The 27273-nt window shown below is 35.1% G+C and overlaps 1 protein-coding gene across 1 annotated transcript in view; it reads left to right on the top strand.

Annotated features, from left to right (window-relative positions):
* The window catches only part of CFAP47 (cilia and flagella associated protein 47), a 206610-nt gene extending 179897 nt beyond the window's left edge, over positions 1 to 26713 (top strand). Inside the window, exons 59-64 of the mRNA XM_058658984.1 lie at positions 761 to 855; positions 4515 to 4667; positions 10775 to 10946; positions 14142 to 14303; positions 24047 to 24215; positions 26494 to 26713. Of these exons, the coding sequence (XP_058514967.1) occupies positions 761 to 855; positions 4515 to 4667; positions 10775 to 10946; positions 14142 to 14303; positions 24047 to 24215; positions 26494 to 26706 (964 nt within the window). The 3' untranslated portion in view covers positions 26707 to 26713. The remainder of the gene's footprint in view (positions 1 to 760; positions 856 to 4514; positions 4668 to 10774; positions 10947 to 14141; positions 14304 to 24046; positions 24216 to 26493) is intronic.
* Positions 26714 to 27273: the final 560 nt, after the last annotated feature.

Below are 27273 nucleotides of genomic sequence, written 5' to 3'. Positions count from 1 at the left end.
TAGTATTTTATGATGGATTCAGACTAAAGCTTCCAAAAATATAATTCAAGGGATTTTGTTTGTTTTGCACTGTGCCTGTCCTGTTTGGAATATAATCTATGAAGACTGTCATTAACCCCAGTTTAGTCATACCAAAAAATACCAATAGAAATATTTTGGGGGCCAGGAGTGATAGCCTCTTGGCTAAATCCCCACCTTGGATGCGCCAGGATCTCATATGGGCTCCCACTCATGTCCCAGCTGATTCACTTCCCATCCATATCCCTGCTTGTAGCCTGGGAAAGCAATAGAAAATGGTCCAAAGCTTTGGGATCTTGCACCCACATGGGAGACCTGGAAGAAGCTCCTGCCTTCTGGCTTCAGATTGGCTCAGCTCTGGCCTTTGTGGCCAATTGGGGAGTGAACCAGCAGATGGAAGAAATCTTTCTTTATCTTTCCTTCTCTTTATAAATCTGCCTTTCCAACAAAAATAAATAAAACTCAGAAAGAAAAATATTTTAAAATAGGGGAAAATTCTTATAATTTAACTTACAACTTCTGATGATTTTATTATAGCTTTCTTTGTGATGATTTTGCAAGGTTTCCTTTGAAATGCTAAGTCAACATTTTCAAAAACCATTTTTACGTCATTTTCTCTACTAAAATTTAAATAACTAAACTATATTACTAACACATTACTGGATTAATGAACAATGAACTATTTAAGGCTAATATATAAAGCATCTTTTTATCCATTCTTCTTATTTTAATTTCTATTTAGAAATTTGGTAATACGTAGCGAAGACATTCCCGATATACATTGGGTGTACCCTATTATCGGACTTCCACAGGCGCCATTCCCAAAAGGCCCTCAAGGTAGGTATATTCTAATATCAGAAAATCCCAACAGTCCAAAGGACTTTAAGCATCTTCTAATCCTATTTCTTTTTTGCCTGGATATGAACTTTGAATTCCAGTTGAAATAAGTAGTGCAGTGATCATCACTGCTTTAGAGAGTATTGCGACATAAACATAATCCCAGTAACTTTTCCACAAAACCCAGCTATTTCCAGCTGTTCCTGTTGGTGAACTCAGATACCAACTCACTTGAAATGAAATTAACTTCAGACATCTTTACCCATCGAGCTCTGCACTAGATCTGCAAGAGCTACATGATTCCAACATCCTTTGTTTTGAGTTCACATTTAATCATATTTCAGCTTTTGTTTAATTCTGTTTCATCTAAGAGTTGTCATGTGAGTTTGCTAATTCATTTATTTAACTGTCCTAGACCCAAAATTTTTATGATATTCTCCACAACCAGTCAGAAGATACTGAATTTTTCATGGATATTTACTTACTACTCTGAGTTAAACACAACAGAACCTTCTGCCTTTAAATGGCTTTGTTTTTCTCAATTTCTTCACATGCTCCAGACTTCTCAAGTCTCTGTGTATTCTCTTCCCTCAAAACACTCTTTTCTCTTTTTTTGTAGTTCTTCACTTTTCCCAGTGTCTTCCCAGAATTAGCATAACAAATGAATTTCCTCTTAGACAACCGTACAGTGAAATTTAGTGTTCCAATCCTACCAATCTCTAGCTATAGCAAATGGGCATCTATTTTGGTTCTCTCCTTTGAGCCAAAGATTTGAGTTAAAACAAGCCTTGAAATTGTGCTTATTCTTTTTTCTTCCCATGAAAATCTCTGCAAATAAAAAGGATTAGACTTCCATTGAAATAAAGTTTGTCACTACATTCAGAAAGAGGGTAAACTACTAAGTTTTGTTTGCAAATAAATTACTTCTCTAGATACATTAGTTATAATAGAAAGCCAGAAGTACATATTTCCTTACGTAATTTAATATTAACTAGAACAAATATCCAAATACACAGCTGTATCTCTGACAAAGTTCATTATTTTACTTGAAGTATTTTTTACTCTTGAATTAAAAAATCTGTGCATACATAAATATTTCAAATATACTAAAGTGTCTTCAAAATGTTTCACAACATGTCAAAACATTTCTTTTCTTCCTTCTAGAAGGTAGTTGATCTTATACTTTTCGTAGAACCAAACTGTTTAAAGTTTCTAATATGCTGTTATTCAATCAAAGTGATGTAATGAAGCCTAGACACTACTCTGTTGGAGTCCTAGTAGATAGAATGTTGCAGTGCCTTTTGCAGGCACAATTTTGCTTTTTTCCCGTTAGTAAAAGTTTAAAACAGACTTTCCCAATCTAAAATAAAGTCTGGTAACCTTAAAACGTAAGTTTGTTACATGTTTTTCTTCAAAGAAAGTGAAGATAGTTTCAGAGTATATCCCTTTGAGTCTCTTCCTTAGTAGTTACTTGATTTTAAAATTAAATGTGAGTTCTGTGAATTACCTCTGTGAAATTAGCATATTCCAGTAGTAATATTCAGTATCTTGAGATGGACTTGTGTTGGTTATTAAATAATTTTGCCCCTAATATAAAATCTGTGCTTATAATTATTTTTCCCTATAATGTCCTTGAGAAGCAAGCAGTATAGTTTTATGAATGTATATTGTTTACTTTCTGTGCAGTCTGTATTTTTTTTATTTAATAGCTCATCAGACAGAATGTACTCTTTTCCTCACTCAACTGTATCACTGTCAAAGTTTATTATTTCATTCCTTTTTCATGTTTATGTCACTCAGATTATTCTCAAGCCCAGGATACTTTTGTTATTTTATAAGCCACTTTTTCTCTTTGTGAATTCCTGTTTATTGCTGTCCAATGGGGCAGATAATTGGAAAAGGACCCTCTACTTGTCACAAAAGACAGTGGAATGTAAATCCATTGTGATTAAGTGATACTTGCATTGCCAGGGCAATAAGTTCCCAAGAATTTATAAGACAAAACCAATGATATACTAATTATAATTTTGATCACTCTAATTTCCAATGTAATGCTTTGAGGCTGAAGCTAATTGTAACTGGAAAAGTTTGTACATTTCGCTCAGCCATTCAGCCTTTTTATTTTATATCTAACTCTGTGCTTTTATTCTACATGTAGCATATTCTTTCTAAAATATTAAACAAATATAAATTTTATGATAAATTAACTCAATCATATTTTATACTGTAAGTATGATGTGCATTGTGAAAACACATATCTAAAGACCTCACCTAATTTTATACTGTATGGGAATATAGTATTAATGCATATATATAGTTTATGGATTGCTTGATGCATTTCAGAAGCCTTTTAAAATATTATGATTCCTCTTTTTCTTTACATTCAATTTACAACTTATCTGCTCTTAACTGGATAAAAGTTAAACAACTGATGTATTTGGAAATGACAGGTGCTGTGATGTAATGGTTTAGCTACCACTTGGAATGCTTACATCCCATACCTTAGTTTCCAGTTCAAATATCACCTCCACTTCTGTTTTAATACAGCTTTAAGGCAGCAAATTATAGCTCAAGTACTCCTAGCCGCCCATGAGGAGCCCCTCATGGGGTTCCTAGCCCTTGACTTCAGACTGGCCTAATCCTACCTACTACAGCTAGGATTTGAGGAGTGAATCACAAAATGAAAAGTGTCTTTGACTTTTTCTGTGGTCCTGCCTTTCAAATTAATAATATAAAATATAAATAAATGATATATTTGACATATATTTGATATATTTTAATGTTTTGGAAGATGAGTGATGGCTTCACACACTTGACATAGAAACACAATTAAAATGAATATAAATGTTTAATGCTGTATATTATTAACACTTGATTTCATCTTAATTTCAGATGATTCATTGCAATTATATTTTTACCTATGGAAAGGTGTATTTTTTAATTTAGACATAGTTAAAAATCAATTTTAAATGTTTTAACTAAATATTTTAAATAACAATTTTAAGATATATGTAAATACATAATCACATAGAATATATTTTAAAACAATTTTACAGAATAAGGCACAAAGTTTATTTATTTATTTAGAAGATTGTTTTTGCTTGAAAATCAGAGTTACAGAGAGAGGAGCAGAGACAAAGCGAAAGAGGAAGAGATATCATCCATTGGCTGTCTCGTTCCCCAAAAGGCTGAAATGGCCAGAGTAGAGTTGGTCTGAAGCCAGGAGCCAGGAGCTTCTTCCAGGTCTTCCATATGGATATAGAGGCCCAAAGCCTTGGGCTATTCTCTGCAGCTTTCTCAGGCCATTAGCAGAATTTATTTTTCAAAAAGTATTCAAAGGTATTTACTATATTATAATAGTAGAGCTTGATATCACTACATTGAATAGAAAGATTTTATAAGGTAGGAATTGCCACTTCAGTTACTGATATAGTCATCAGTATTTAAATCAATTTCTATATGCTAATACAATCTTTTCTAATGTAATGTTTGTCTTATAGATTTATCTTTCCACATGCTTTTTAAAGATATTCATTAATATCCGTGTTTGCTTCAAAATGTAAATCTGTATAAGTTGAATATTAAGGCCAGGTGCAATGGCAAATCAACATATGCCAAAAGAATTAGTCAAATTAACTGAAAAAATTTCTGTCTTGCAGCTGTCATAAAATGTCAATCCAAGAAACAGGTGGAACACGCTGTAGAAGTTACACTGACTGGTCATTTTTTTGGACCAGATCCTACCCCAGAGTTGACGGAATTTTCAGTGATTCCAAAGAAACAGCCGTATAACTTTTGTGGAGATTGCCATGGTAAGAGAACCACGGTCACGGATGTAAGAAAATCATAATAAACGGAAACTCAGTTTCCTGGAATTGCAAACTGCAGATTGCTCTATTAGAGGAAGATCTCTCTTTTCATTTCCAGTAGGGTATTCAAGTTGGTGCTTAACGAGTACTTGGTTGTTATTTTTATTTTCACATAGTCATTAACTACAAAAATGACAGTTATGTTTATTATTGGTTTTGTAAGACATAGATTTTGGTGCTGTCAACAGTCAAAAGAGGTACACTAACAGTTGTCTCCTCTTCCATTCAAAGGAAGGAAATCCTTTTCCTGAATTAAAGAATATGATTGAAGTCATTACTAGGTTTACATTTAGGAATATAACCCTGAGTCTTTTTTGTCTGTTTACTTACTTAAAGCAAAAGTAAAGTATCATAGACATAATACTCAGATAAAAATTGTATTGTAAGCTTTATTGTATATGTTTACATTATATACTAAGTTTTTATGTAAAATCACTCTCATTTTTTATAAATTAAAACCATTTAAAATATGTTACAGTTTAAGCATCCCAATCCAAAATTTCAACAGTTAAAATGCTTCAAAATCTTAAACTTTTCAAGTGCCAACATGATGTGTCAAGTGGAAAATCTCACATCTGACCTCTTGTAATATAGTCACACATCAAGATATAGGCATTCTGAAAATACTTTATAGTGTAACCTTTGGGTTGTATGGTTGAGCTAGTTATGTATGAAACATAAATGATATTTGTGTTTAGACTTAAGTCTCATCCCCAAGATACCTGATGATAAAAGTGAAAATATTGCAAAATGCAATAAAGACACAAATCCAAAACACTTCTGATTCTAAGCACTAGTCAGCAGGGCAACACAATTCCAAACCACACTGTGGCAGCACCTCACGCCTGTCAGCATAGTTATTTAAAAAAAGTATTGGCAAGACTACGCAGAAATTTATTGAGAATGTAAATTGGTGTATCTGCTATGGAAGACAGTATGAAGGCTCCTTTGAAAATAAATACCCCAAATTCCAATTTTGGGTAGTTATCCAATGCAGTTGAAATCATGATCTCACAGACACTCCAATGTTCACTGCAGCATTAGTCACAATAGTCAAGGTATGGGAACAATCATTTAGATTGATGGGAATTTAACCCATTAACAGATGAATGGATAAAGAAAATATGGTATATACATGAAAAGGAGCAATATTTAGCAATCAAGAATATGGTATTTCCATTATAGGTGACAATCTGGTGAACCTGGAGGATATTATAATAATTGAAATAAGTCAAATCACAGAAAGATTGATATTATAAAATACTGTTTAAGTTATGAATTTTAAATAGTCAAACTCATAGAAGCAGAGTTTGATAGTGATTTCCAGGGACTGCAGGCATTGGGATGATTTTGTTCAAAGATTATAAGATTTTAATCATGTGACAAATAAGTTGTGGGATCTGTTGTATATCATTGTGTCTAAGGTTAACAATTTTGCATTGTGCAATTGAACATTTATTAAGAAGGTAGTTATGTAACATTAAGCATAAAGTAAGAAAATGCTTGTATATAGGAACTATGTTTTTAAAGATTTATGTATTTTATTGGAATGGCAGATTCACAGAGAGAGAGAGGGAGGGAGAGAGAGAGTGCACGTGCTACAGAGATCTTCTGTCTGCTGGTCCACTCCTAAGTAGCCAGAATTGAGCTGATCTGAAGCCAGGAGCTAGGAACTTCTTCTTGGTCTCCCATGTGGGTTCAGAGTCCCAAGTCTTTGGGCCATCCTCTGCTGGCTTCTCAGCTCACAGGTAGGGAGCTGGATAGGAAGTGGAGAGCTGAGACATGAACCAATGTCCATATAGGATGCTGAGTGCGTAAAGATGGAGGATTAACATGTTGAACCATAACATTAGCCCCATCTCTTCCTGAAAACTCCTCCTATGGCAAGTCATGATGAAAATATATTGAAGCCGAGATTTTTTTCCTATATATTTTCCCTTCTTTTGTGGAAATAGGCATCTCTGTGACAACTTGATATATAGGAGGTAAGAATCTCAAGATTCTCTTCCCATCAACCTCTACCAAATCTGTTTCTTGAGACCAAGCGAACTGCCAAACCTCATAAAATGAAAAGACAAAGACCTCTCTGCTGTTTCCACTTTGATTTATCACGCACACTTTTGAGTTAACTGGGATTGCTGACATTTATATTTAGTCATTCAGCAACAGTGTAGCAAGAATATTTGCTGCTAGATATTGTACCCAGCTCCAGAAATGACAAAAATTTAACAAGACACAGGGGTTCAAAACAATACACCTGTACTATTTTAATCAAGGCATTATTCTACTTGGATATTTCTATACTTGGATTTTGAGACTATGCTTTACAATGCCACTTCTATAAGATAAATCTGGACAGGACTGAAAATTGTGTTCTTTCTTCCTAAGTAACTTTAGGTTCACATGCTTGTTATAGGTTTCTGGGGATCACTTCAGGGATTTTCTGTGACTTCTGACCTGGAAGTGGTTTATGGTATAACTGCCTATCAGTTCATGCCTCTTTTATTTCTTAGGTATTTTCCTAAAAGTTCTTTTTTTATTGATCTGTTATCTTCATCATGTCTGATTTGCTGATTGTAGTGTCACACTTATCTCAGTTCCCACTAAGCAAGTCATCTTGCTTTTTTTTTTTTTTTTTTGCATGGTGTAAACTGTCAGGTAGTATTTTGTCTTTCATCACAAACAATCCAGATAAATCTGTCATTGGGCTTCCTGGACCCCCGCTTGCTTCCCACCTTCAATTTGTTTTCTCTGAATAATTCACTCTATCAAAGCTCTTCATCTACAGCTCTTAGTAGAATTATCTTGCAAAGATTGTCGGCTTTTTGCATTATTACTAATATAATGGTCAGATTTGTGTTCTGAGTTTACATGCTAATAGATTTCACATCTGGCCTTATTAATATAGCATCTCTTTGGCTGTTCCTTTTGCATCTGTGTCTTTGTTTTCTCCTCTTTGACCAATATCTAAATATTTGAGTGATGCAATATTTTTATGCAGACCTAGTGGCCCATACACTTTCAATGATGCTAATGACACTTCTTTGGCAATCCAGTCTTGTAACAAGTCCCTAGTCCAAGATTGTAAAGCCCAAAGTCGTATGGCTTGGATTCTTCCATTTAGTACAAGAACTCTCACTTAAATTAAGGCCTTCAAATTAATCGTTTCTGCATGAATACAGACATTGAAATAAAAATAAATAAATATAAGAAATAATAATAAAAACTGTTTTAGAAGTGTATTTAGGTGTCAGGTGTGGAAAAAAATCATCTTCACCATAATCATGAATAAGGGCCTAATTAGAAAATTTAGTTGAAATGAAATCTGTAGTTCTTTATCAGTAGTTCATGAAAATTCTTAGACAAAGGGAGACAGTTGACAAAAGTTGCATTGAGAACATACACACAATAATCATCATATCAAAATATAGAAAACAGTCTATTCTGAGCAGATAAGAACTTCATTGTATGTAAAAGCTATTTTATTACTTGCCCAAATACACCTTATTTTGTTGACTATAGAAGTCATTTCTTCTTTTTCTTGCGTATTAAATAACCAATTTTCTGGCTGTAGCTATTCTAAATACCTTGTATTTTAACTTTTATATTGAGATTAAAATAATTTATGTGCATTTATATGGTATTACATTATTCTACATTTGTATATGTATTTATTTTTACCAAAAATATATACTTTCAAATGTTTTCATATTGCTTTTGAGCATCCTTCCATTTCTATTTGAACTCTTTTTTTAAGATTTATTTATTTTTATTACAAAGTCAGATATACAGAGGAGGAGAGACAGAGAGGAAGATCTTCCGTCCGATGATTCACTTCCCAAGTGAGCCGCAACGGGCCGGTGCGCGCCGATCTGAAGCCAGGAACTTGGAACCTCTTCCAGGTCTCCCACGTGGGTGCAGGGTCCCAATGCATTGGGCCGTCCTCAACTGCTTTCCCAAGCCACAGGCAGGGAGCTGGATGGGAAGTGGAGCTGCCGGGATTAGAACCGGCGCCCATATGGGATCCCGGGGCGTTCAAGGTGAGGACTTTAGCCGCCAGGCCACGCCGCCGGGCCCTCCATTTGAACTCTTTATTAGTATTACTTCATATAAAGCAGGTCTAGTAGTTACAGTTCAAGATTTTGTGTGTGTGTGTGGTCTCGGAAAGTCTTTGCCTCTTTCTAATTTTAAAGATCAGTTTTGCCAAATATAGTTCTTTGGTTGTCATTTTTCTTGACCCTTTAAATATTTTATTCCATTTTTATTAAACTGCAGAATTTCTGCTGGGACATCATGGTTTTATGGAAGCCCACTTATGTGATGATTCAATTTTCTCTTTATATTTCAAAATTCTATATTTCTTTTTGGTTCTTGACAGTTTAACTATGTGTCTTAGTGTAGGCTTGGTGTCCTCTCCTACACACAAGCATGTAGCAGATTCTTTGGGAGCAGACCATACAATCAGACCTAGGACAAAGTTGGATGTATGCTTTCCTCTCTGTTCCCCATGTGACAACTCCTGAATTAAGCGACTTTCTCTCAGCACTGAAAAGTGTGTGCTGAATTTTGGAACTTTTCAAAAGGTATTTTCAAGTGTTAATGTTTCAGGAATTGGTGATGGAATGATAGTTTAAAGTTCCTATTCACCAGCTCTACAGAAAGAAGGCAATACCACCAGATAGAGAAAAATCCATCTAAGGGTTCACTCCTCAAGTGGCCACAATGGCCAGAATTGAGCCAATTTGAGGCCAGGAGTTTCTTCCAGGTCTCCCACATGGGTGCAGGATCCCAAGACTTTGGGCCATCTTTAACTGCTTTCCCAGGCCACAAGCAGAGAGCTGGATAGGAAGTGGAGCAGCCAGGATTAGACCTGGCTCCCATGCCAGGCGAGGATTCAGCTACTAAGCTACTGCACCGGGACTACCTGTTTACCATTTTGTTGACAGCACTTCCTCTAGAGTGTCCCAGGAAAGATTTGACTTTGCCTCCAATAATGAATTTGCTACAGTAGTTCCAATTTCTATTTATTTTTATCTGTAACATTGTAATATACACAACTACATTCTTAAAAAAATTGATGAGTGGGTTAGGGGACATTTGGCCTAGTGGTTAAGATGCCAGTTAGGTTTGTATTGGAGTACCTTGGTTTGACATACACTTCATTCTGCTGACCCCCACCTTCCTGATAATTGCAGATCATGGGTTGTAGTGGCAATGATTCAATTGATTGGGTTCCTGCCAAACATGTGGGAGACCAGGATTGTATTTCTATCTCCCAATTTTGCCTTGGTCCATCTCTGGCCAATGGTCACAACCATTTTGAAAATAAATCAGCATGTGGAAGCTCTGCTGTCAAATTAGCGGATGATTTTTAAAACTTAGGAGCTGTGTTTAGCATAAAGATTAGTTTTCACAAATAATGAACTTATAATTGTACAAATCTTGCATAAATTGTAACCACACAATCTACATAAAATACCTAAATAGACTTTCTTCAAATTCAAAGTATACCAAAAGATGTATTGCTTACTTGGTAGTATGACTTCACAAGTTAATTGTAGACATCATCATATCAGTTTTAAAACACAATGAAGACTAACAATTTATTATAATTATGTAAAATATGATTCTCCCATTTTCCCTTAGGAGCTTATAGCAATATACTTTGTTATAAAAGAAAAAATATATGTGTATATATATTGAAAAATATGCTTAGTTTCCTAATCTCTTTTCTTCTCTCTGAATATGTTGACTGCATTTTGTACCAAATGGGCTTTAGTATGAATGGAATTACTTGTTTGGTAGCCATAGCTATAAATCTACAAGGCATCGATGCTCCTGAAACTAACAGTAGCTTCTCAATCTCTAATTTAATTCTGACACCACCATTCCTCTGAAAGTTTCTATAATAAGCCAAAAAAATAGATGCAGATCTCAACTACAACCACATATATGCATTCCCACATCCATCCCCTAAAAATGCATTATGAATAGCATAATCCTTAATTTCACAGTTAAATTGAAGCAAGTTTTCATTTTGATTTTCCTAGAAATGCCTCAAATACGTGAATTTGAGTATGAAATTCTATATGATTCTGAAATGATGAAGTGTAACTTGACATCCTGTCTGTCTTTACATCTGATCAAGAAATCTTACAGTATCAAGAATGAAACAATATCATTATTCTTTGCTGTGAAATTTGCTCCAAAGAGACCATTGAGGTAAACATGGTTTCCTTTCTCTATTCTTTAAGAATTTTATGGGTCATTTGAATCAAATAATGTTGCTTTTTATTCCCATATTTCATTATTTTGATACTTCTTGTTTGATATTGCAGATAACAATCTTTGAAGCTAGATTAGTTCTAGATATTAAACTATGAAAAGTATCCTGATGAGAAAAAAAAATGCTCAAATGGTTGGAAATCAAACTGCATTCAAGCATTCTGATGAGCTCCCTAATGTTATCAGCATATCATATTAACATAAGAGTAATTTGTTGTCTAAAATATTGAAAATAAAAATTTACTTGATTAGGTACTTGGGGGAATCACAGCTGATGGGAAAATTGAAAGATGTTTATTTTTCTGCAGAAGATTTTTATATTCACTCAACTTTTTTTTTGTAATATGCACTTTCCATGAACTCTTTGAAGACAACTTATATGTTAGCAACATGATGCCATATTGATGCTACTTCTCAGAACCATTTCAAAGGATAAAACTATTTAGACTATGTCCAACATTACAACTGTTCTCAGTAGTTTTCACCACCCAACACCATAATGTTCACATCCTGTTAGTAAGACATAATGGATCTATGGGAATAGTGGGCTTTTGGTGTCCTTGGAGAAACCTCTTTTAGTAGCTTGTATTTGCTTTTGGGGAAGTATGTTAAGCACCTAGAAGTTTTATATGATATGTGACATCTGAAACAGAACTGTTGGTATGCGTACAAATATAATCACCACCTGACATACACAAAATACAGCATTCAGTCTGGCAAAGAGAACATAATTAAAAGTATTCTAGCTTTAATCATTTCTGAAATTCAACTGTGCATTTATACATAGCTGTGCATATTTAAAGTGGCAATGAATATGTGATCCAATAACTAAGATACAAAATTCATTTTCAGGATGCAGTAATAAACCTACAAAACAATACCTTCTAAATGCTGATATTGTTCACTTTGAACTTTTCTTTCATTTTCAGTTTTCTGCTTCTGTTTTAGTATTTCTCTTTTCTTAAAAGATGTATTAAATATTTGAAAGTCAGTTACGAAGAGAGAGATTGAAACATAGAAAGAAATATCTTATGTCCATAGGTTCACTCCTCAGATAGCCCAAATATCCATAGATTGGCCAGGATGAATCAAGACCCAGGAGCTTTATCTATTTCTCCCTTGTGGATTGCAGGGACTCAGACAGGGGAGCAGGGCCTTGAATCAGTATCCTTGTGTGATTATGTGATGTTGGCATTGCAGGCAGCAATTTTATTTGCTGTACCACTCTGTCAGACAATCTTTGTTAGTATTTTTCACACTTTATTAGTATCTTATTAATTTGGAGATATAGAAACTTCCAGAAATAACCAGATTGGGAGCAAAGTAATCATTGTTGAATATGGGCATAGCCTCTGAATTTATATTCATTCAGAATTTTGTGGATTTAGACTTTCTTGGTGAATATTTAGAAAACTGATTTATGACAACATTGCTGTATGAATTAGATTCAGTGTTATGTGATGCTCTAATATAGGTTATGAATTCTGTTTCATTATATATGCCATAGGTTTGTTTAACTGAGAGGAGAGAGAGTTAGAGAGAGTGAAGTAGAGCTCCCATTTATTGCTTCCTTCCTCAAATCCAGTTCTGTCATGTAAGTGGGCAGGGACTGGATCCATTACCGGCTGCTTTCCAAGTTTGCATCCACAGGATGCTGGAAAAAAAGATGGTGCCAGGGTAAAATGCAGGCCCTCTGATGGCAATGTAGATTTCTCATAAAGCAAATCCCCCGATAGGCATAATACCCAATTCCTGGATCTTTGCAGTTTAGTATGATATACAGGCCATTATTGGCTAAATTATACTGTGTAGTATTCCACTGTTTCTGTGCAACACCCCCCCCCTTTTTTTTTTACCAGAAATCTATTGCAAGAACATTTTTATAATTGTGGCCCAATCTTTTTGATAGTGTATGTAATGCCGTGATGGACATTCTCATATATAGCTGCTTTTTGATATCTTGGAGATATATATCCAAAGGAAGTTACTAGTAGTGAAGCTGCTTATTTTATTGTCTGCAACTCTCAAATTTGGTAAATGTCATCTTACTGCTTCCCAAATAGTTGAGGTTAATAATTCCCCAAACTGTTCAGCTTTACTGATAAGAGGGTTTATATTTTGTTTTTCAATCCTGATTTAGGTTATTGCTCCCAAATCACAACACATATGAGTGATTTCCATCCTAAGTAAGCAAACATATAAAAAGTTATTTTTCAGTTGCAGCTATTGCTGTATTTATCCACTTTTCATCATAGCCAAATGCTTTGAAAGCCTGTCTCTATTAACTTTCTTACCACAGTTGCTGGTCAGTCACATGCTTTTCTGCAAAGATGCATCTGATCTTTGTCAATCATTTCATTTTTAAATGCTTCAACTTAAGGCAATTACATGGGGTTTTCAGGTTTTCACAGAAAATGTAATTTATCTATGTAAAGAAAGAGTTGACCACACTTTCTGCCAGTGCTTCCTTCTGAAAATCTCTCAAAATATCTGTTAACATAATACTTGGGTCCATTTGCCTACCACTTCTTAAGAACTGTGATGTTCTACAGAAATTTTGGATGATGTGGCATAGTGGGTTAAGCAACCACCCACCATGTCAGTGTTTCCTATAAATGCCAATTCAATTCCCAGCTGCTCCACTTCCAATCCAACTTCCTGTTATTGTGCCTGGAGAAGCAGCGAAAGATGACCCACTGCACCCTTGTGGGAGACTTAAGAAGCTCCTAGCTTCGGCCTGGCCCAGCACCACACTGGTGGTTGCCAGCATTTTGGAAGGAATCACAGGGTGGGAGATATTGTTTCTGTGTCTCTCTGTGTAACTCTGCCTTTCAAATAACTAAACAAATCTTTTTTATTTGTATGTTTTGTGTTTTTTATGAAAGTAACTTTGAGTAGATTGGATGATACCTGAAAAGCAATTGCCTCAAAGGAAGAATGATAACATAAACTATAAAGCAAAATCATTTGTGAAATGTAATTATCAACTAAATTTTCTTAAGAATTAAATGTTCTGTTATTTTTGCTGGAACCGTAGGATTTGCTTACATTTTGAACTTAGATAGGAATTTACTATCTTTGTACCCTTTGCTTGATTTTCTGTAGCACCCATTAAAATCTTTTGTGTTCAAGGGCTCATATCACATTGAAAATTGAATGCTTAACACAAGGAATTTGGAAGTTTCCCATAATGCTGATTGCTACTGATCCTGATGTGGACGACGTTATTAACATTAGAGGAATTGGTTTATTTAAGGAATCTGTTGTTACCTTCAGGCTGACAAGTCAGACAAGGTAATACATAGAACAAATTTATGTAAATTCATTCTGTGAGTGTGATTTATGCTAAGATGTGGAATGAAATTTAAGATGGAAAATCTTGTAGATCACATTTCATTGAGTAAATCAGGATAGTGCTGCTTCCAAGATTCAAAACTTTACACACATATTAAATTTTGGCTAAAAATGGAAAAATATAGTAGCCAAAGTGAATACCAAAAGAAGAAGCAAAAGTAAACAATTGGATACTAAAATTTAGGGTAATATTTATATTTTTATGTAGGGATAAAACTCAGTGAATGTTTTAAAAAATAGATGGATATTTTCTCAATAATGTTGTATGAATATCAAATGATTTAATCACTTAGAAATGATTCTAACATCTCTTTTCTGTCACATTTATCTATCCTACCATAACTGTCTTTGTTATACTTGAGAATAACACAGATAGTATAACAATACTTTGATGAGTCCAAGATAGAGAATTTTTTAAACCTTTTTAGAGACATACATACCACAAAATTTGTCCATTGTATTTATCTCAATAATCTATTGAAATTATATAGTTTGTTGCCATAACTACATTTTAAATTTAGAACATTTCCATTTCCCCCCACATTTTCCTACAAATTCTTTACAAACAACTCCCAGCATAAGATTCAGGTTGAGATTATTTTATTTATTATGTTTAGCAGCATTTTAAGAAGACTGTCTTTCCTCCATTGGGTTGATGTTGCAGCATTGTCAAAAATCAAGTGAATGTGTCCAACTTCTTACATATATGGCTGATATCAGAAATTTTTACTATATTCTACTTAATATGTCATACAATGTATGGTGCATCTCTCCATTTATTTAGATCTTCTTTGGTTTCTTTCCATTGTATTTTATAATTTTCATTGTATAGCTCATGTACAAGTTTCGATACATTTGTACACTGAAATTTATTGTTAGAATGGTTGCAACGATGTTATAAATTTTACTCTCTACCTATTTATTTCTAGTGTGTACAGAGATACAGTTGATAGTCATGTGCTTAGACTGGGTATATATTTTTTGATTTTTTGAATATTGTCACTGGTTGTAAGAATTTGAGTGGTAACATTCCAGTCATGGTGAGTTTCAGAGAGGGCAAATTTATTTTCTGTTTCTGAGTCATTTTTTCCAGGGAAATTGGTAACTACCTGCTTCCCTATATAAACTTGTTTTTGACTTAGGTTAGATGGCTTGATTATGTAAATAACCTATTGAATAGATACAGCTTACTTTTCAGTCCAGAGGAGGCTTATCTAGGTATGTATAAGCAATGTTAAGTCACTTCAAAGGTCTAGAAAACTAGTGGAGAATATAGATGGAAACAAGATAGAAAAGCAGACTAAACTAAATTTATTGTTTGAGTATTCCCCTACAAACACATCTCCTTTTTCTTTCGATTGAAAGTAAAATAACTTCTGAAAAGGAATTACCCTTTGCCGTGGTGACTACTTTTTTTCTTATTTGCTCAGGCTACTGTACGGGAAGAGTTGGAGGGAAAATATGCAAAGAAATACTTGAAGTGATAGCCTCTGTATGTCATGAATTAAACATGTAAAACATGAGTGTCCCTAGGGAAAGGGAACATTGGAAAAGTCAAAGGATGTTGTTTCAATGAATACATTTCATTTAATGTTTTCAGTGTTTAAAATGACCACAGTTTATCAAGGATCATGAAGTGTTATGAACAATTAGGATAAAAGCACAACAGTATCTTTTTATTTAAAATATATACGTGTAAATGACTAATAGCAACAATTTTGAGAGATTTGATATTTCTTATTTTTTCTGAATGTCTTAGTTTTCACCCATGTAATTGCACTTAAAAAGTGTCTCTTTAAAATTGAGTGAACTTTATGAATTACACGAAAGCTTATGATGTACATCCAAGGAAACGAGAATATGCAATCTCATGGTTGTTATCACTAATTGCAATTCAGTTCTATCAGAAAATGGGAATTAGAGACAAATCCCTAACAATATAAGTTAACTATTTTTTAAATACTCAAATAGATCGCTGGATATGGAAATTTTTACATTACAAATTGAATATCTACTGTAGATGAGCATTTTTACTAAAAGAACTGATATGGCTTGTGTATATTTAGAAGTATCTATATATACATATCACAGGCATAATACAAGGATGCTCAAAAGGTTCATGGAAATTGAGTTAAAATAAATTTGCTGATGCAAGAAAATTCAAATCAGTGCATAGTTTTTCCATAATGTGCATTTCCATGAGTTCTTTGGTGATGCTCCATGCGTACATATAATTTCAGAAATCTTTAGTGAATAATGTTACTCCCATGACATAAATCATCTCTGATTCATCAACTGCCTTACACCACAGCTTGGATCTCAATTTATTGCTAACAATAACAATAAAACTACTGTCCTTAAAATGATGACATATAAAGAATACTTGACTGATTTGTTTGTAAACAATTTTCTCAGGGACTTTCTACTGAAATAATGACTTCCAACGGTTCCAGATAGAGGACAAAAAGTACTTTTAATATCTTTTAAAATCTCTAAGGTCTAATGATTTTTTTTCCTTTTTGAAATCTTGTCTCTCCTGTAAAAAATTAGCCTCATTTGTCCAGAGTCAATTAATATTTGAGCAGCAATTTTAATTTTCTGAATACAATTATTTTTGTCTTTGAGAATGGCTGCCACATTCTTATCACAAATGTATGGAATTGACTGTTTCCCCATATAGTTATTTATTATGCTTAATAGTACTTTTACCAAGAAAATGAACTGGAAAGAATTTACATCTAGTAAATATCAATTGTGTCAAACTTAGGAAAATGAGTCCACTTAAGTGATTATTCACAACCGCCAGTTTTATTATTTCCTTGTTTGCTTGACCTAAAAACAACAAAAAATAATAGTAAACATTTGGTGTGTGTCTAAGTATTTAGAATAGATTGAATTATTTAATAGTTATGATACTACAACATGAGCACCATTGTTTCCAATTATGTAAACTCACAAACACATACACACATGTACATAACCATAATTATACAGTGAAGAATGAAATTAGTTACCAGATTTGGATGTGCTTAATGTTATTTTTAAACCATGCTCTAAATGTCTACCTTAAACAATGCACATTCTTTGTGTTGAAAGTTCCATTTTCATCTCATGTCTTCATTTGTGCTTCTAACTTTCTTAAAAAAAAAGAATCCATACATTAAAAACTTAAGTCAATAATCATATTCCTGCAAACCACTAGATAAAGACGAGCCTCTTGTAAGTCACAGCAACCCAATAAAGCGGAACTGCTGGAGTTATGTTTACATATAGATGCATGCAGACCTTCACATGTTTAGAAATCACATAGAAGATGATGCAAACAAAGATAAAGAAAAGCAGCCGTTCTTGACCAGGGCCAGTAACATCTCTTTAGGTGGTGTTTGAAAATTAATGGAGAGTATAGACTGGGAGTGGAAAATAAACCTTACGCCATCCTCAGAACTCGAGAAACTACCTAAGCCTGCTGATTGAAAAAGTATTGCCTCACTATTTCCACTCAGCATTGTTGATTTCTCTGTATAATTCAGCAGCTTAGTAAAAGATGTTTGTATTTCATATTAGAGACTGATTTTAATTTTTTTCAATTCTATATTACTGTATTTTGGGAAGGAACTAGTATGATAACAGCATGAAGCTCGTTCCATCATGATGTCCTCTCCTATTCTTTGACACAGTTACTAAATTACACTGTAGTAATCACCCTCTCCCAGAACGTAGACCTATCAGACTGGCTGTTCAATGTCACTCCTGCACCATCTCCGACATGGTCCTACATTGCTTTCATGCCCACACAGAGGATGTGTCCATACTATCACCACTTACACTGTCTGCATCCCACTGTCTTTGATCTCCTCCTCTTTCACTGGTCAAAAATTTCCACATACTTTCCGTTGTTTTTTGCATATATCTCTAAACTTTAAGCATCATAGCACCCCAGGCATTTAATCTTTGTTTCTATCTACACTCCCTTACTTGAATATCTCACCAATCCACAGATTTCACTGTCCATGCTCTAAAAAAACCCCAAAACTATATTTCCAGTCGGTCCTTCTTCGACAACATCAAATATAACAAGTTGCTACTTATCATCATTATTTGAATTCTTATATTTACAATTAACATAAAATTTTCAGAAACAGCTACTTTAATTTTTTTTCCAAACTAGAGAAATACTTGTGACCGTCTAATTTTAGGAAATAGTAATTACTGCATTTACTCTGTTCAAGTATCTTGGGGTAAATTTTGGTTCTATGGTCCTATGTGATCGACTAGCAAATTTGTCAACACATTCTATAAAACACATACAAATCACAACTACTTGCCACCATTACTGCCACTTTCACCTTAATTTAAATCACCAGTATCCTTAGCCTGGGTTATTGCAAAGCTTTACCAGTTTTCACTTTTATAATTTTCCCTTGTGTTCTATTCTCAAGAAATGTAGAATAAGTCTCTTAAAATAGGTTTACAACATTTATTTGATCACTTTACAGGTCACTTGGTTCTGTGAATTTCTGCTGCCCTTATTCGCCATAACATTCGCTCAGTAGTCAATAAGTTCTGTCTTTTAATCGCTTTTATTTGTTTGTTTGCTTGTTTTTGTATGGCACCATTGTTTACATAGAGGAGCCACTTGGGTTTCAAGAAACAGGCTTATGCATGGATTTCAAAATGTGTAACATATCTCATTTTTCTAGATCAGAGCAGCTCTCATGTCCCATCTGGGCCTCTGACAGGGTGGAACACCTTCTACCCTCTTAGCCTAGGGGCTTCCTGAAGTATTTGTGGGCTACTCATGCTTCTGTCTTCTCAAGGCTAACGCAGGCTTTTGTCAGGTTTGCTACCCTTGGGACATTGGGTCTGACTTACAGTGGGACACAGAAAAGTTGGCACACATAGATCATCAGAAAAGAGACAGCCATGGGACTCTGTTCTACCTCAGGTAGTGACTTTACCCCAAGTAGCAATGACTGTGTTCACAAACAGCATTTGCTATTGAGCGTCAAAGACAAAGGACAAGATCAGAACTGGAACCCAATCTTCTAATCCAGATAGCCACTGTCATGCCAGCAGAGCAAGTTGTAGCTACTTTATCCTCAAAGGCAGTTTTGCACCCCAGTTTTCTTCCCAGCCTCCTCCCCTCTGCTGAAGCTCAATCTAAATCTGTCTACTTTCATTGAAGTCTTTTCTCAAGTTTACTTAAGGGATTTGATTGAAATCAGACTGACAGAAGTTTAATAAATATGACTATCACTTTAATATACACACAGAGCCATCTGACATTTGTTTCTCTCAATTCAAGACCCAGTTTTATATTTTATGTAAACTTTGTTTTAAAATATACCAGTGTATTACAGATGCACAAATTGCACATCATACTGCTGGCCCTAAACATTTCTTTCAGAGATCCCAGACTTTATTCCAGTATGTCTCCTTTATAGAAGAGCAGGTCATAATTTTCTGTCGCTGCAGGCAGTGGTTTAACTGCCACAGCTCCAGCCTCTGTAAGGCACTTTCCATGATCAGTTGCCTTCAGTGGTCAGTTGCCTCTAAACAGGCACTTTAAAAACACAGCATTTTATTCATTTTCTTCAGGATGAGCTTTCCTTTTTACGTTGTAATAATAGATGTATCTTCCTTACACAATTTCAAATGTACAGTGCATATTAACAGTAATCATGTTGTACAGCAAATCTCTAAAAGCTTTCATCTTGAATGACTTTTTCAGATACCTCTTGTGTATCGTCATTTTCAGTGAAGTCTGTTATACCTTTGGTTAAGATTATGCATAAGTAAAATTTGTAATGGTATTATAAATGGGATTTTTCCTTTTCAAATTGTTAGTATTCAGAGAAGTAACTTGTTTTTCTATATTGATGCTATATCCTGTTCCTTTAAATTCACTTATGAGCTCTAAACAGTGTTTGTATGAACTCTAGGGGTTTTTATATACAAGAGTATCTCAAAATTTATGGAAACTGGAGGTAAAAGATAAGTTTCCTTTGGGACAAACAAGTTTTGAACTCCATTCACACAAGGGATCTTCAAAACGTTCGTGGGAAATGCATATTATATAAAAACCCGTATGTGGATTTTAAAACTTTTTGTGCCACAAATGAATTTTTCTTTTAATTCCATTTTTCAAAAATTAAAACATGCTATCAGTTTATGTTATGTATTTGAGAGGCAGAGAGGCAAAAAGCTCCAAGCCTCTAATTTACCCCCCCAAATACCTGAATAGTTGGGGCTGGGCCAGATCAGAGTCAGGGAGCAGGAACTCAGTCCTGGGCTCCCGCAGGGGCAGCAGGGACTCAGTTACTTGAGCTGGTTCCCTAGACACACATTCACAGAGCTGGGGCTTGAAGCCAGACACTCCCATGGGGGAAGCACCTATATGGATGTCGGTGCCCTACATGTCTTAACTGCTAGGCGATCTGGCCCTCTAATAAAACTCTTTGAAGACTCTTCCATTAAGATTACATCATCTCTACCTAGGTGTGTGTGTGTACATACATACAATATATAATTAAATATAAATAATATTCTTGTTCTAATGCTTTATTTTCTATTCCTCATTAAGCTGTGGCTAGAAATTCTAATATTGTTTTCACTAGAAATGGCAAGAGTTTCTGGTCTTGGAATAATAGCTATATAGTTTTCACTGTTAAGTATGATATTCGCTATGGACTTATCATATATGACTCATCATGACATTATTTCTATTACTAGTTTTAGTCTTACATCCATAGTGGGTATTGCATTTGTGAAATGCTTTTTTTCCTGCATCTATTAGGATAATCAAGAAATTTTAGACTTTGTTTTGTTAATGATGTAACACCATTGACTGATTTTCCTATATTGAAGAGTTCTTACCTCCTACAGATGATCTCATTTGGTCATGATATATAATCCTTGAAATCTGTTGTCACATTTGTTTTGTTAGGATATTGTTGACATTTTCGCCTGTATGTTGACCAAGAATATTCGCCTGTAATTTTATTTTCTTGTAGTGTCTTTGTTAATAGGATTATGCTGGCCTCATAAAATGAGTTTGAAAATGTTTCCTAGGGGTCTTTTTGTTTAAATTATTTATAGTAGTCATAGTTGTCTCATCCAAAATTTGTATTTATTGGCCTCACTGATTTTATAGCAAACTGTTCTTCAATTTTTTCATTTTATGGCAATTTCTCTTTTTTAAAAAAAGATTGATTTATTTATTGGAAAGTTAGATATACAGAGATGAGGAGGAGGAGAGACAGAGGAGGATCTTCCTCCCGTTGATTCACTCTCTAAGTGACCACAATGGCCAGAGCTGAGCCGATCCGAAGCCAGGAGCCCAGATCCTCTTCCAGGTCTCCCACATGGGTATAGGGTCCCAAGGCTTTGGTCCGTCCTTGACTGCTTTCCCAGGCCACAAGCAGGGAGCTGGATGGGAAGCGGGGTTGTTGGGATTAGAACTGGCTCATGTAAGACAAGGACTTTAGCCACTAGGCTACCAAACTGGACCCATAGCAATTTTTCAAATATTTGATGTATGTACGTATGTATGTATGTATGTATTTAAAAGGCACATTTACAGAGAGAGGGAGAGACAGAGAGAAAGATTTTCCACTTGCTAGCTCACTCCCCAAGTGGCTGCAGTGGCTGGAGCTGAGTCAATCTGAAGCTAGGAGCCAGGAGCTTCTTCTGGGCCTCCCACATGGGTGCAAGATCCAAGGTTTTGGACCATCCTCTACTGTTTTCCCAGGCCACAAGCAGGGAGCTGCATGGGAAGTGGAGCAGCCGGGACATGAACCAGTGGCCATACAGGATGCTGGTGTATGCTGGTGTATGCAAGGCGAAAATTTAGCCACTAGGCTATTGCACTCAGCCCCATTTTATTACAATTATACTATTACAATTATACTATTGTCTTATTTTATAAAATTCAGTGATATGCATATCTATATATGTATATATGTGTGTGTTGTATATACCCATATTTGTGTGTATGCATTTTTATCTGTGTATTCATTGACGAACACTTAGGTTTTTCCATAACTTGACTGTTATGAATGATGCTACACTAAACAGAGAATGCAAATATCCCTCCAACATGATTTCATGTCCCACTTCTTTTTCTTGCTTTCACTTCTATAATGCATCATATATTGTAAGCCTGATGGTATCCCATAACTACTGCAGGCTTTCTTCAACTTTTAATTTTTTTTTCCCTTTTGATCTTCTGAATACTTTCAAGTGATCTGCCACAAAGTTAACAGATCCTCTCTGCCACTTGAACATTTTCCATTTAATTCCTCTTGTAAAGTTTTGAGTTTATTTATTGAATCTGTCAATTTAGTTCTTAACTATTTTCTATTTCTTTGTTAATATTCTAATGTTGTTCAAGCATCATTTTTCAGAGATTGATTGGCATCCTTAAGATGAAATTTGTGTTACGAATATTAAGAGGCAAATGAAGGAAGGAAGGGAGGAGAGAAGGGGCGAGGGAGGATTCATGGCGGGGAGGAAGTGTGGCTATCTTAGCATTGTGTCTATAAAGTACATCAAACCTGTTCTCTTTATATTAATCAACTTTTTTAAGAAAGGTGATTATTTTGAATTAGTCTTCAAGCTGTTCATATGCATCCATTTCCTTAGGGTCACTTTGTGGAAATTAATTTTATTTTTTATTGGGTCATTTATTCTCCCCTGTTTGGTAATGTTGCCTGTAACACTCTTGGTAATAGCCTTAAAAATCACTTTCTATGTGTCAGGCATTGATCTAATGGCTTTATATCAGTTATTAATTTTAAAATGATAAAACTGAGGTACAGAAAGCTTAAATAAATTACAAGCCACACATCCATATAGAGGTATAATTCTGTTCTAAGACTTTTGTATTCATAATCATGTTCTCAAATCTTCTGCCTGATGTTCAGTACTTATTTGCTGAATGAGTCAGTAACTTATAATCTGAATATTCTCCTTTTTTCCACATTTTAATGTGAATTCTGTTTGCAAAAATCGTACTTGATGCTTTCCTCTGTCAATTTGGATTTTAGATGCCTTACTTGAAACCGTTCGTGTTGTGTGCCTAACTCCTGCTTTACCCTACCAAGAATTTCTTCAGTTTTCTTTACAATTTTCCTCCCAGATGCAATCAACCTTGACATAAATATGGGTACTGGAAGCTTAAACATCAGTGAGTTCAACAGAGATCATTGCAACCCATCGTTATACCCAAGAGTCTTCAATGAGATTGTGTAGTGTTTTCATCTCACTCCCAAATGGAAAGCTATAGGAGAGGGAGAAAACATCCTGAAACTGTTCTAGAGACAAACTACTCTATGATAGCTTTAGGGGGATCAGTCATTTTACGTAAGATTTTATTTACAAATGACGGAATTTACTTTTGGGGTTTTGAATTCCTTCCATTTTTATAGAGACCATAATTGTTTCTCTGAATATTGTAAATAGAAGGCATTCTTGGAAAAAAATGTAAAATTCTATTTGGCCACACTCTGAAAAATGGCATCTTTTTAGTCATTCTAAAGGTGCCTGCTCACTCTGTTATCAGCATTCCACATTGATGTTTCACTGCAGGCCCATTTCAGAAAGATTCAAACTGCATTCCTGAAGCTCTCATTGAAAGTGAACCAATGACCGCATGTGACAAGTTATTTGTACTTTTGTTACAGACATCCGGAGCCATTTACAACATTTTTCCTACCTGGCAGTGATGAGGAATTTTTTGTAAAACCTAGAGCTGGAGAACTTCCCTCTTGTAACAGTGAAGGGACTCTAATTACTGTAGGATTTACTCCTCGAATGTACAGTAAGGCACACAAAGCCACATTGGTAATACAGGTGAGTGGCATGAGGCAATAACAAAGGATTCTTTCTGTCACTGAAAGCATTCTATGAATTCCTGGGGAGAGAAGATTTCACCCAATGGTCACAGATCAAGAATCTTTACATTACCACACAAAGGCCCTCTTACTTCAGCTGTTCTCATTTTACTTCTTGTTTGTCAAACAACAGAACTTAAATATGAGTTGAACCAAAAGGTTATCAACACCAGGTAAAAGTAAGAAAAAGGCTGCCCCTTTATATCAACAAAATGTGCAAAGGGATTCATATGGTCACGTATCATTTACTGTAATACAACTATTCAATGACCTACTTTTGGGTAGCTTAAGATGGAAATTTTAGAACTTTTAATTAAGGCATAGAGTATTGTCAGAATGTTGAGGTCTGAAATGAAGAAAATAAAACAAGATAAAATTATATTGTAATGGAAAACACTATGTGAAGCAGACCTATTAAGGTGTTTATTAACAGTTAAGACATTTATCTTTCTGAAAATGCATCTAGTAAACAAAATTTCTCTGAAAATGTTCACATATTTGGGAGTAAGTACATTCAGGCTATAGACACCTTTCAGTTTCTGAAAAGGAACCTCTTCTCATTGCATGCTTTCAGTACCAAAGGGAACAGTGTGCTGTGCAGTACACAATTCCTGGTTCCAGAGTGATTTCTGGATATCTAAATCAAACAATAATTAGGTTGTACCAAAGGCAGAAAATGGCTTTTGTTTTAGTGAACAAAGAAAATAAGATGCTGTTTGAGAATGTTTTGCCTAGGTTTTCATCTAAGAGTCTGCGCCACCTAGCTGGTGAGAAGAGAAGGCCCTGCTGCACATTCTGTTGCTCGCAACAATACTTGGTTTGAAAAGAGCCTTGGCAGCTGCTTTAAGAACCATATGCACAGCACAACCTGCTGCAAAAGTATTTGAATCTTAATTAAAATATACAAAACACAACTGACAATTTCATAATAATCTTTATGCATAATTGCTTTCAAAGGGTCTTGAATACGAGTGCCAGGTCGATACTTGCAATTTACATTTACATACACGAGTTGCTGGACGAAAGGGCATTGATCCCTTCATGTAGCTCACTCCTGGCTACTCCGAGCTGCCAGCCGCGGGCACGACTAGTTTCTAGTTAGTAGTTCACATCTTAGTACTAGCTGCATTACACATCAAGTCTACTATATACTGCAACAATCACTTGTCCTGCGCTTATCCTTAATGAGTTGTCTAAGCATGCATGGTACAAATCTTAGTGCAAAAGAAAAGACCTATAATAAAAACAAGCGACTTCAGGAAATTCTGCACATGCAGTGGAATCCAGAATACATATGCTGAGTTGTGGACATAAACATACGGAAAAATGCTAGTCTGCCTAATTCCTATGCATACATACATTTTTAAAGATTTATTTATTTTTATTGGAAAGTCAGATATACAGAGAGGAGGAGAGACAGAGAGGAAGATCTTCTGTCCAATGATTCACTCCCCAAGTGAGCCGCAAGGGTCGGTGCTATGCCAATCCGAAGCCAGGAGCCAGGAATTTCCTCCAGGTCTCCCACACGGGTGCAGAGTCCCAATGCATTGGGCCGTCCTCGACTGTTTTCCCAGGCCACAAGCAGGGTGCTGGATGGGAAGTGGTGCTACCAGGACTAGAACCGGCGCCCATATGGGATCCCGGGGCTTTCAAGGCGAGGACTTTAGCCGCTAGGCCACGCTGCCGGGCCCTTATGCATGCATACTTAAGAAATGAAGAATTCAAAAGAAATCACCATAGAAAATGTACCGACCTGCACCTAGGTTATGAATGTCAAGAATGATACAGCACCTTCCTTGGTATATTCAAATGGTTTTATTTCATATGTTCATGATATTACAAAAGAAGCTCAGCTTATTTTACCAGTGATTTTTATGGCTACAGTTAAATTGCCATATATAAATTAATTGTAAAGGGCACTGTTCCTACTAGTTATAGTTGATTCTTTTCCCTTATGTGAAGTGGAAGCTTACTTAGTCCACCACAGGACAGACTTCAGAAAATGGTTCTAAATTTATAGAGCAAAGTGCTTTTCTTAAGTTATTTTTTCATACATATCATTTGTCATTATAGGTGCAGTTTCAGTTTTATACCTTTTTCATATTCCATATCGGGAACAATGTTAATTATGGGAAATATTAATTATGATAAACATTTCCATACATTCTTCTGAGTTCCTGGATATTTCATATAAAATCTTACTCTCCCCATCCCTCTTCCTGTCTCACTCTCTCCAGACATCACATATGTACTGGATGTATGAGATCAATGGACTACCTCCGAAAACCGTGCCACCACTACACATACAAGCCAAAGTTCAGTCAACAAACCAGAAATGCTACAGCATACCAATTATTCGGCGTGACTTTCTGCATGAAAATGCCCAGCTCATAAGGACTGGAGTGTCCTCTACCATAAAGGGTGCGCCTTTGGTGACAAAGAAAAAATAAAATTTTCCAAAACATTTCTTGGTCTTTAGCACTGCATATTTTCCTTTTACTTAGTTCATCTTTTGAAATATTTCTGAGGAATAATGGTTTAATTATGATAGGTATTCTTTATTTCATTGTCTTTCCAAATACTGCCAGTCTGCTCTCTGAGTATATCATACCTCATTTGTGTAGTTTGAAAACTGAACTTTGGTTGCAAATACTGGGATAAGTTCAAGTTCAAGCTGCAGGAGTATATTCACAGTCATTGAAAACACAATTTTAATCACAATACTTCAAACATCAGTGTTACTATTAAAGTTACTAAAGTTCAGTTTGTCATGTAGATGTGGCTTGTGAGTCTTTAAAATATTAATAACAAAATCAGCATAAAGACATGATTTGGCTTTTCTTACATCTGCTATTGAAACTACTGTGTAATTTGGTAAGTAATTCATTTTAAATCCATGCACAAATGTGTATGCAACCTACATGCTCCTGTATCGGAGCCTTTCAATAATCTGTTAAGTTTTCACAATTCACACTTTTCATGACCCTTTTGGAGATTCGTTATATGCTATAATTTCA

Source organism: Ochotona princeps, chromosome X (assembly GCF_030435755.1).
Source record: "Ochotona princeps isolate mOchPri1 chromosome X, mOchPri1.hap1, whole genome shotgun sequence".
Taxonomy (NCBI): domain Eukaryota; kingdom Metazoa; phylum Chordata; class Mammalia; order Lagomorpha; family Ochotonidae; genus Ochotona; species Ochotona princeps.
The sequence above is the reverse complement of the archived record's forward strand: the minus strand, read 5'-3'. Positions and strand labels throughout refer to the sequence as shown.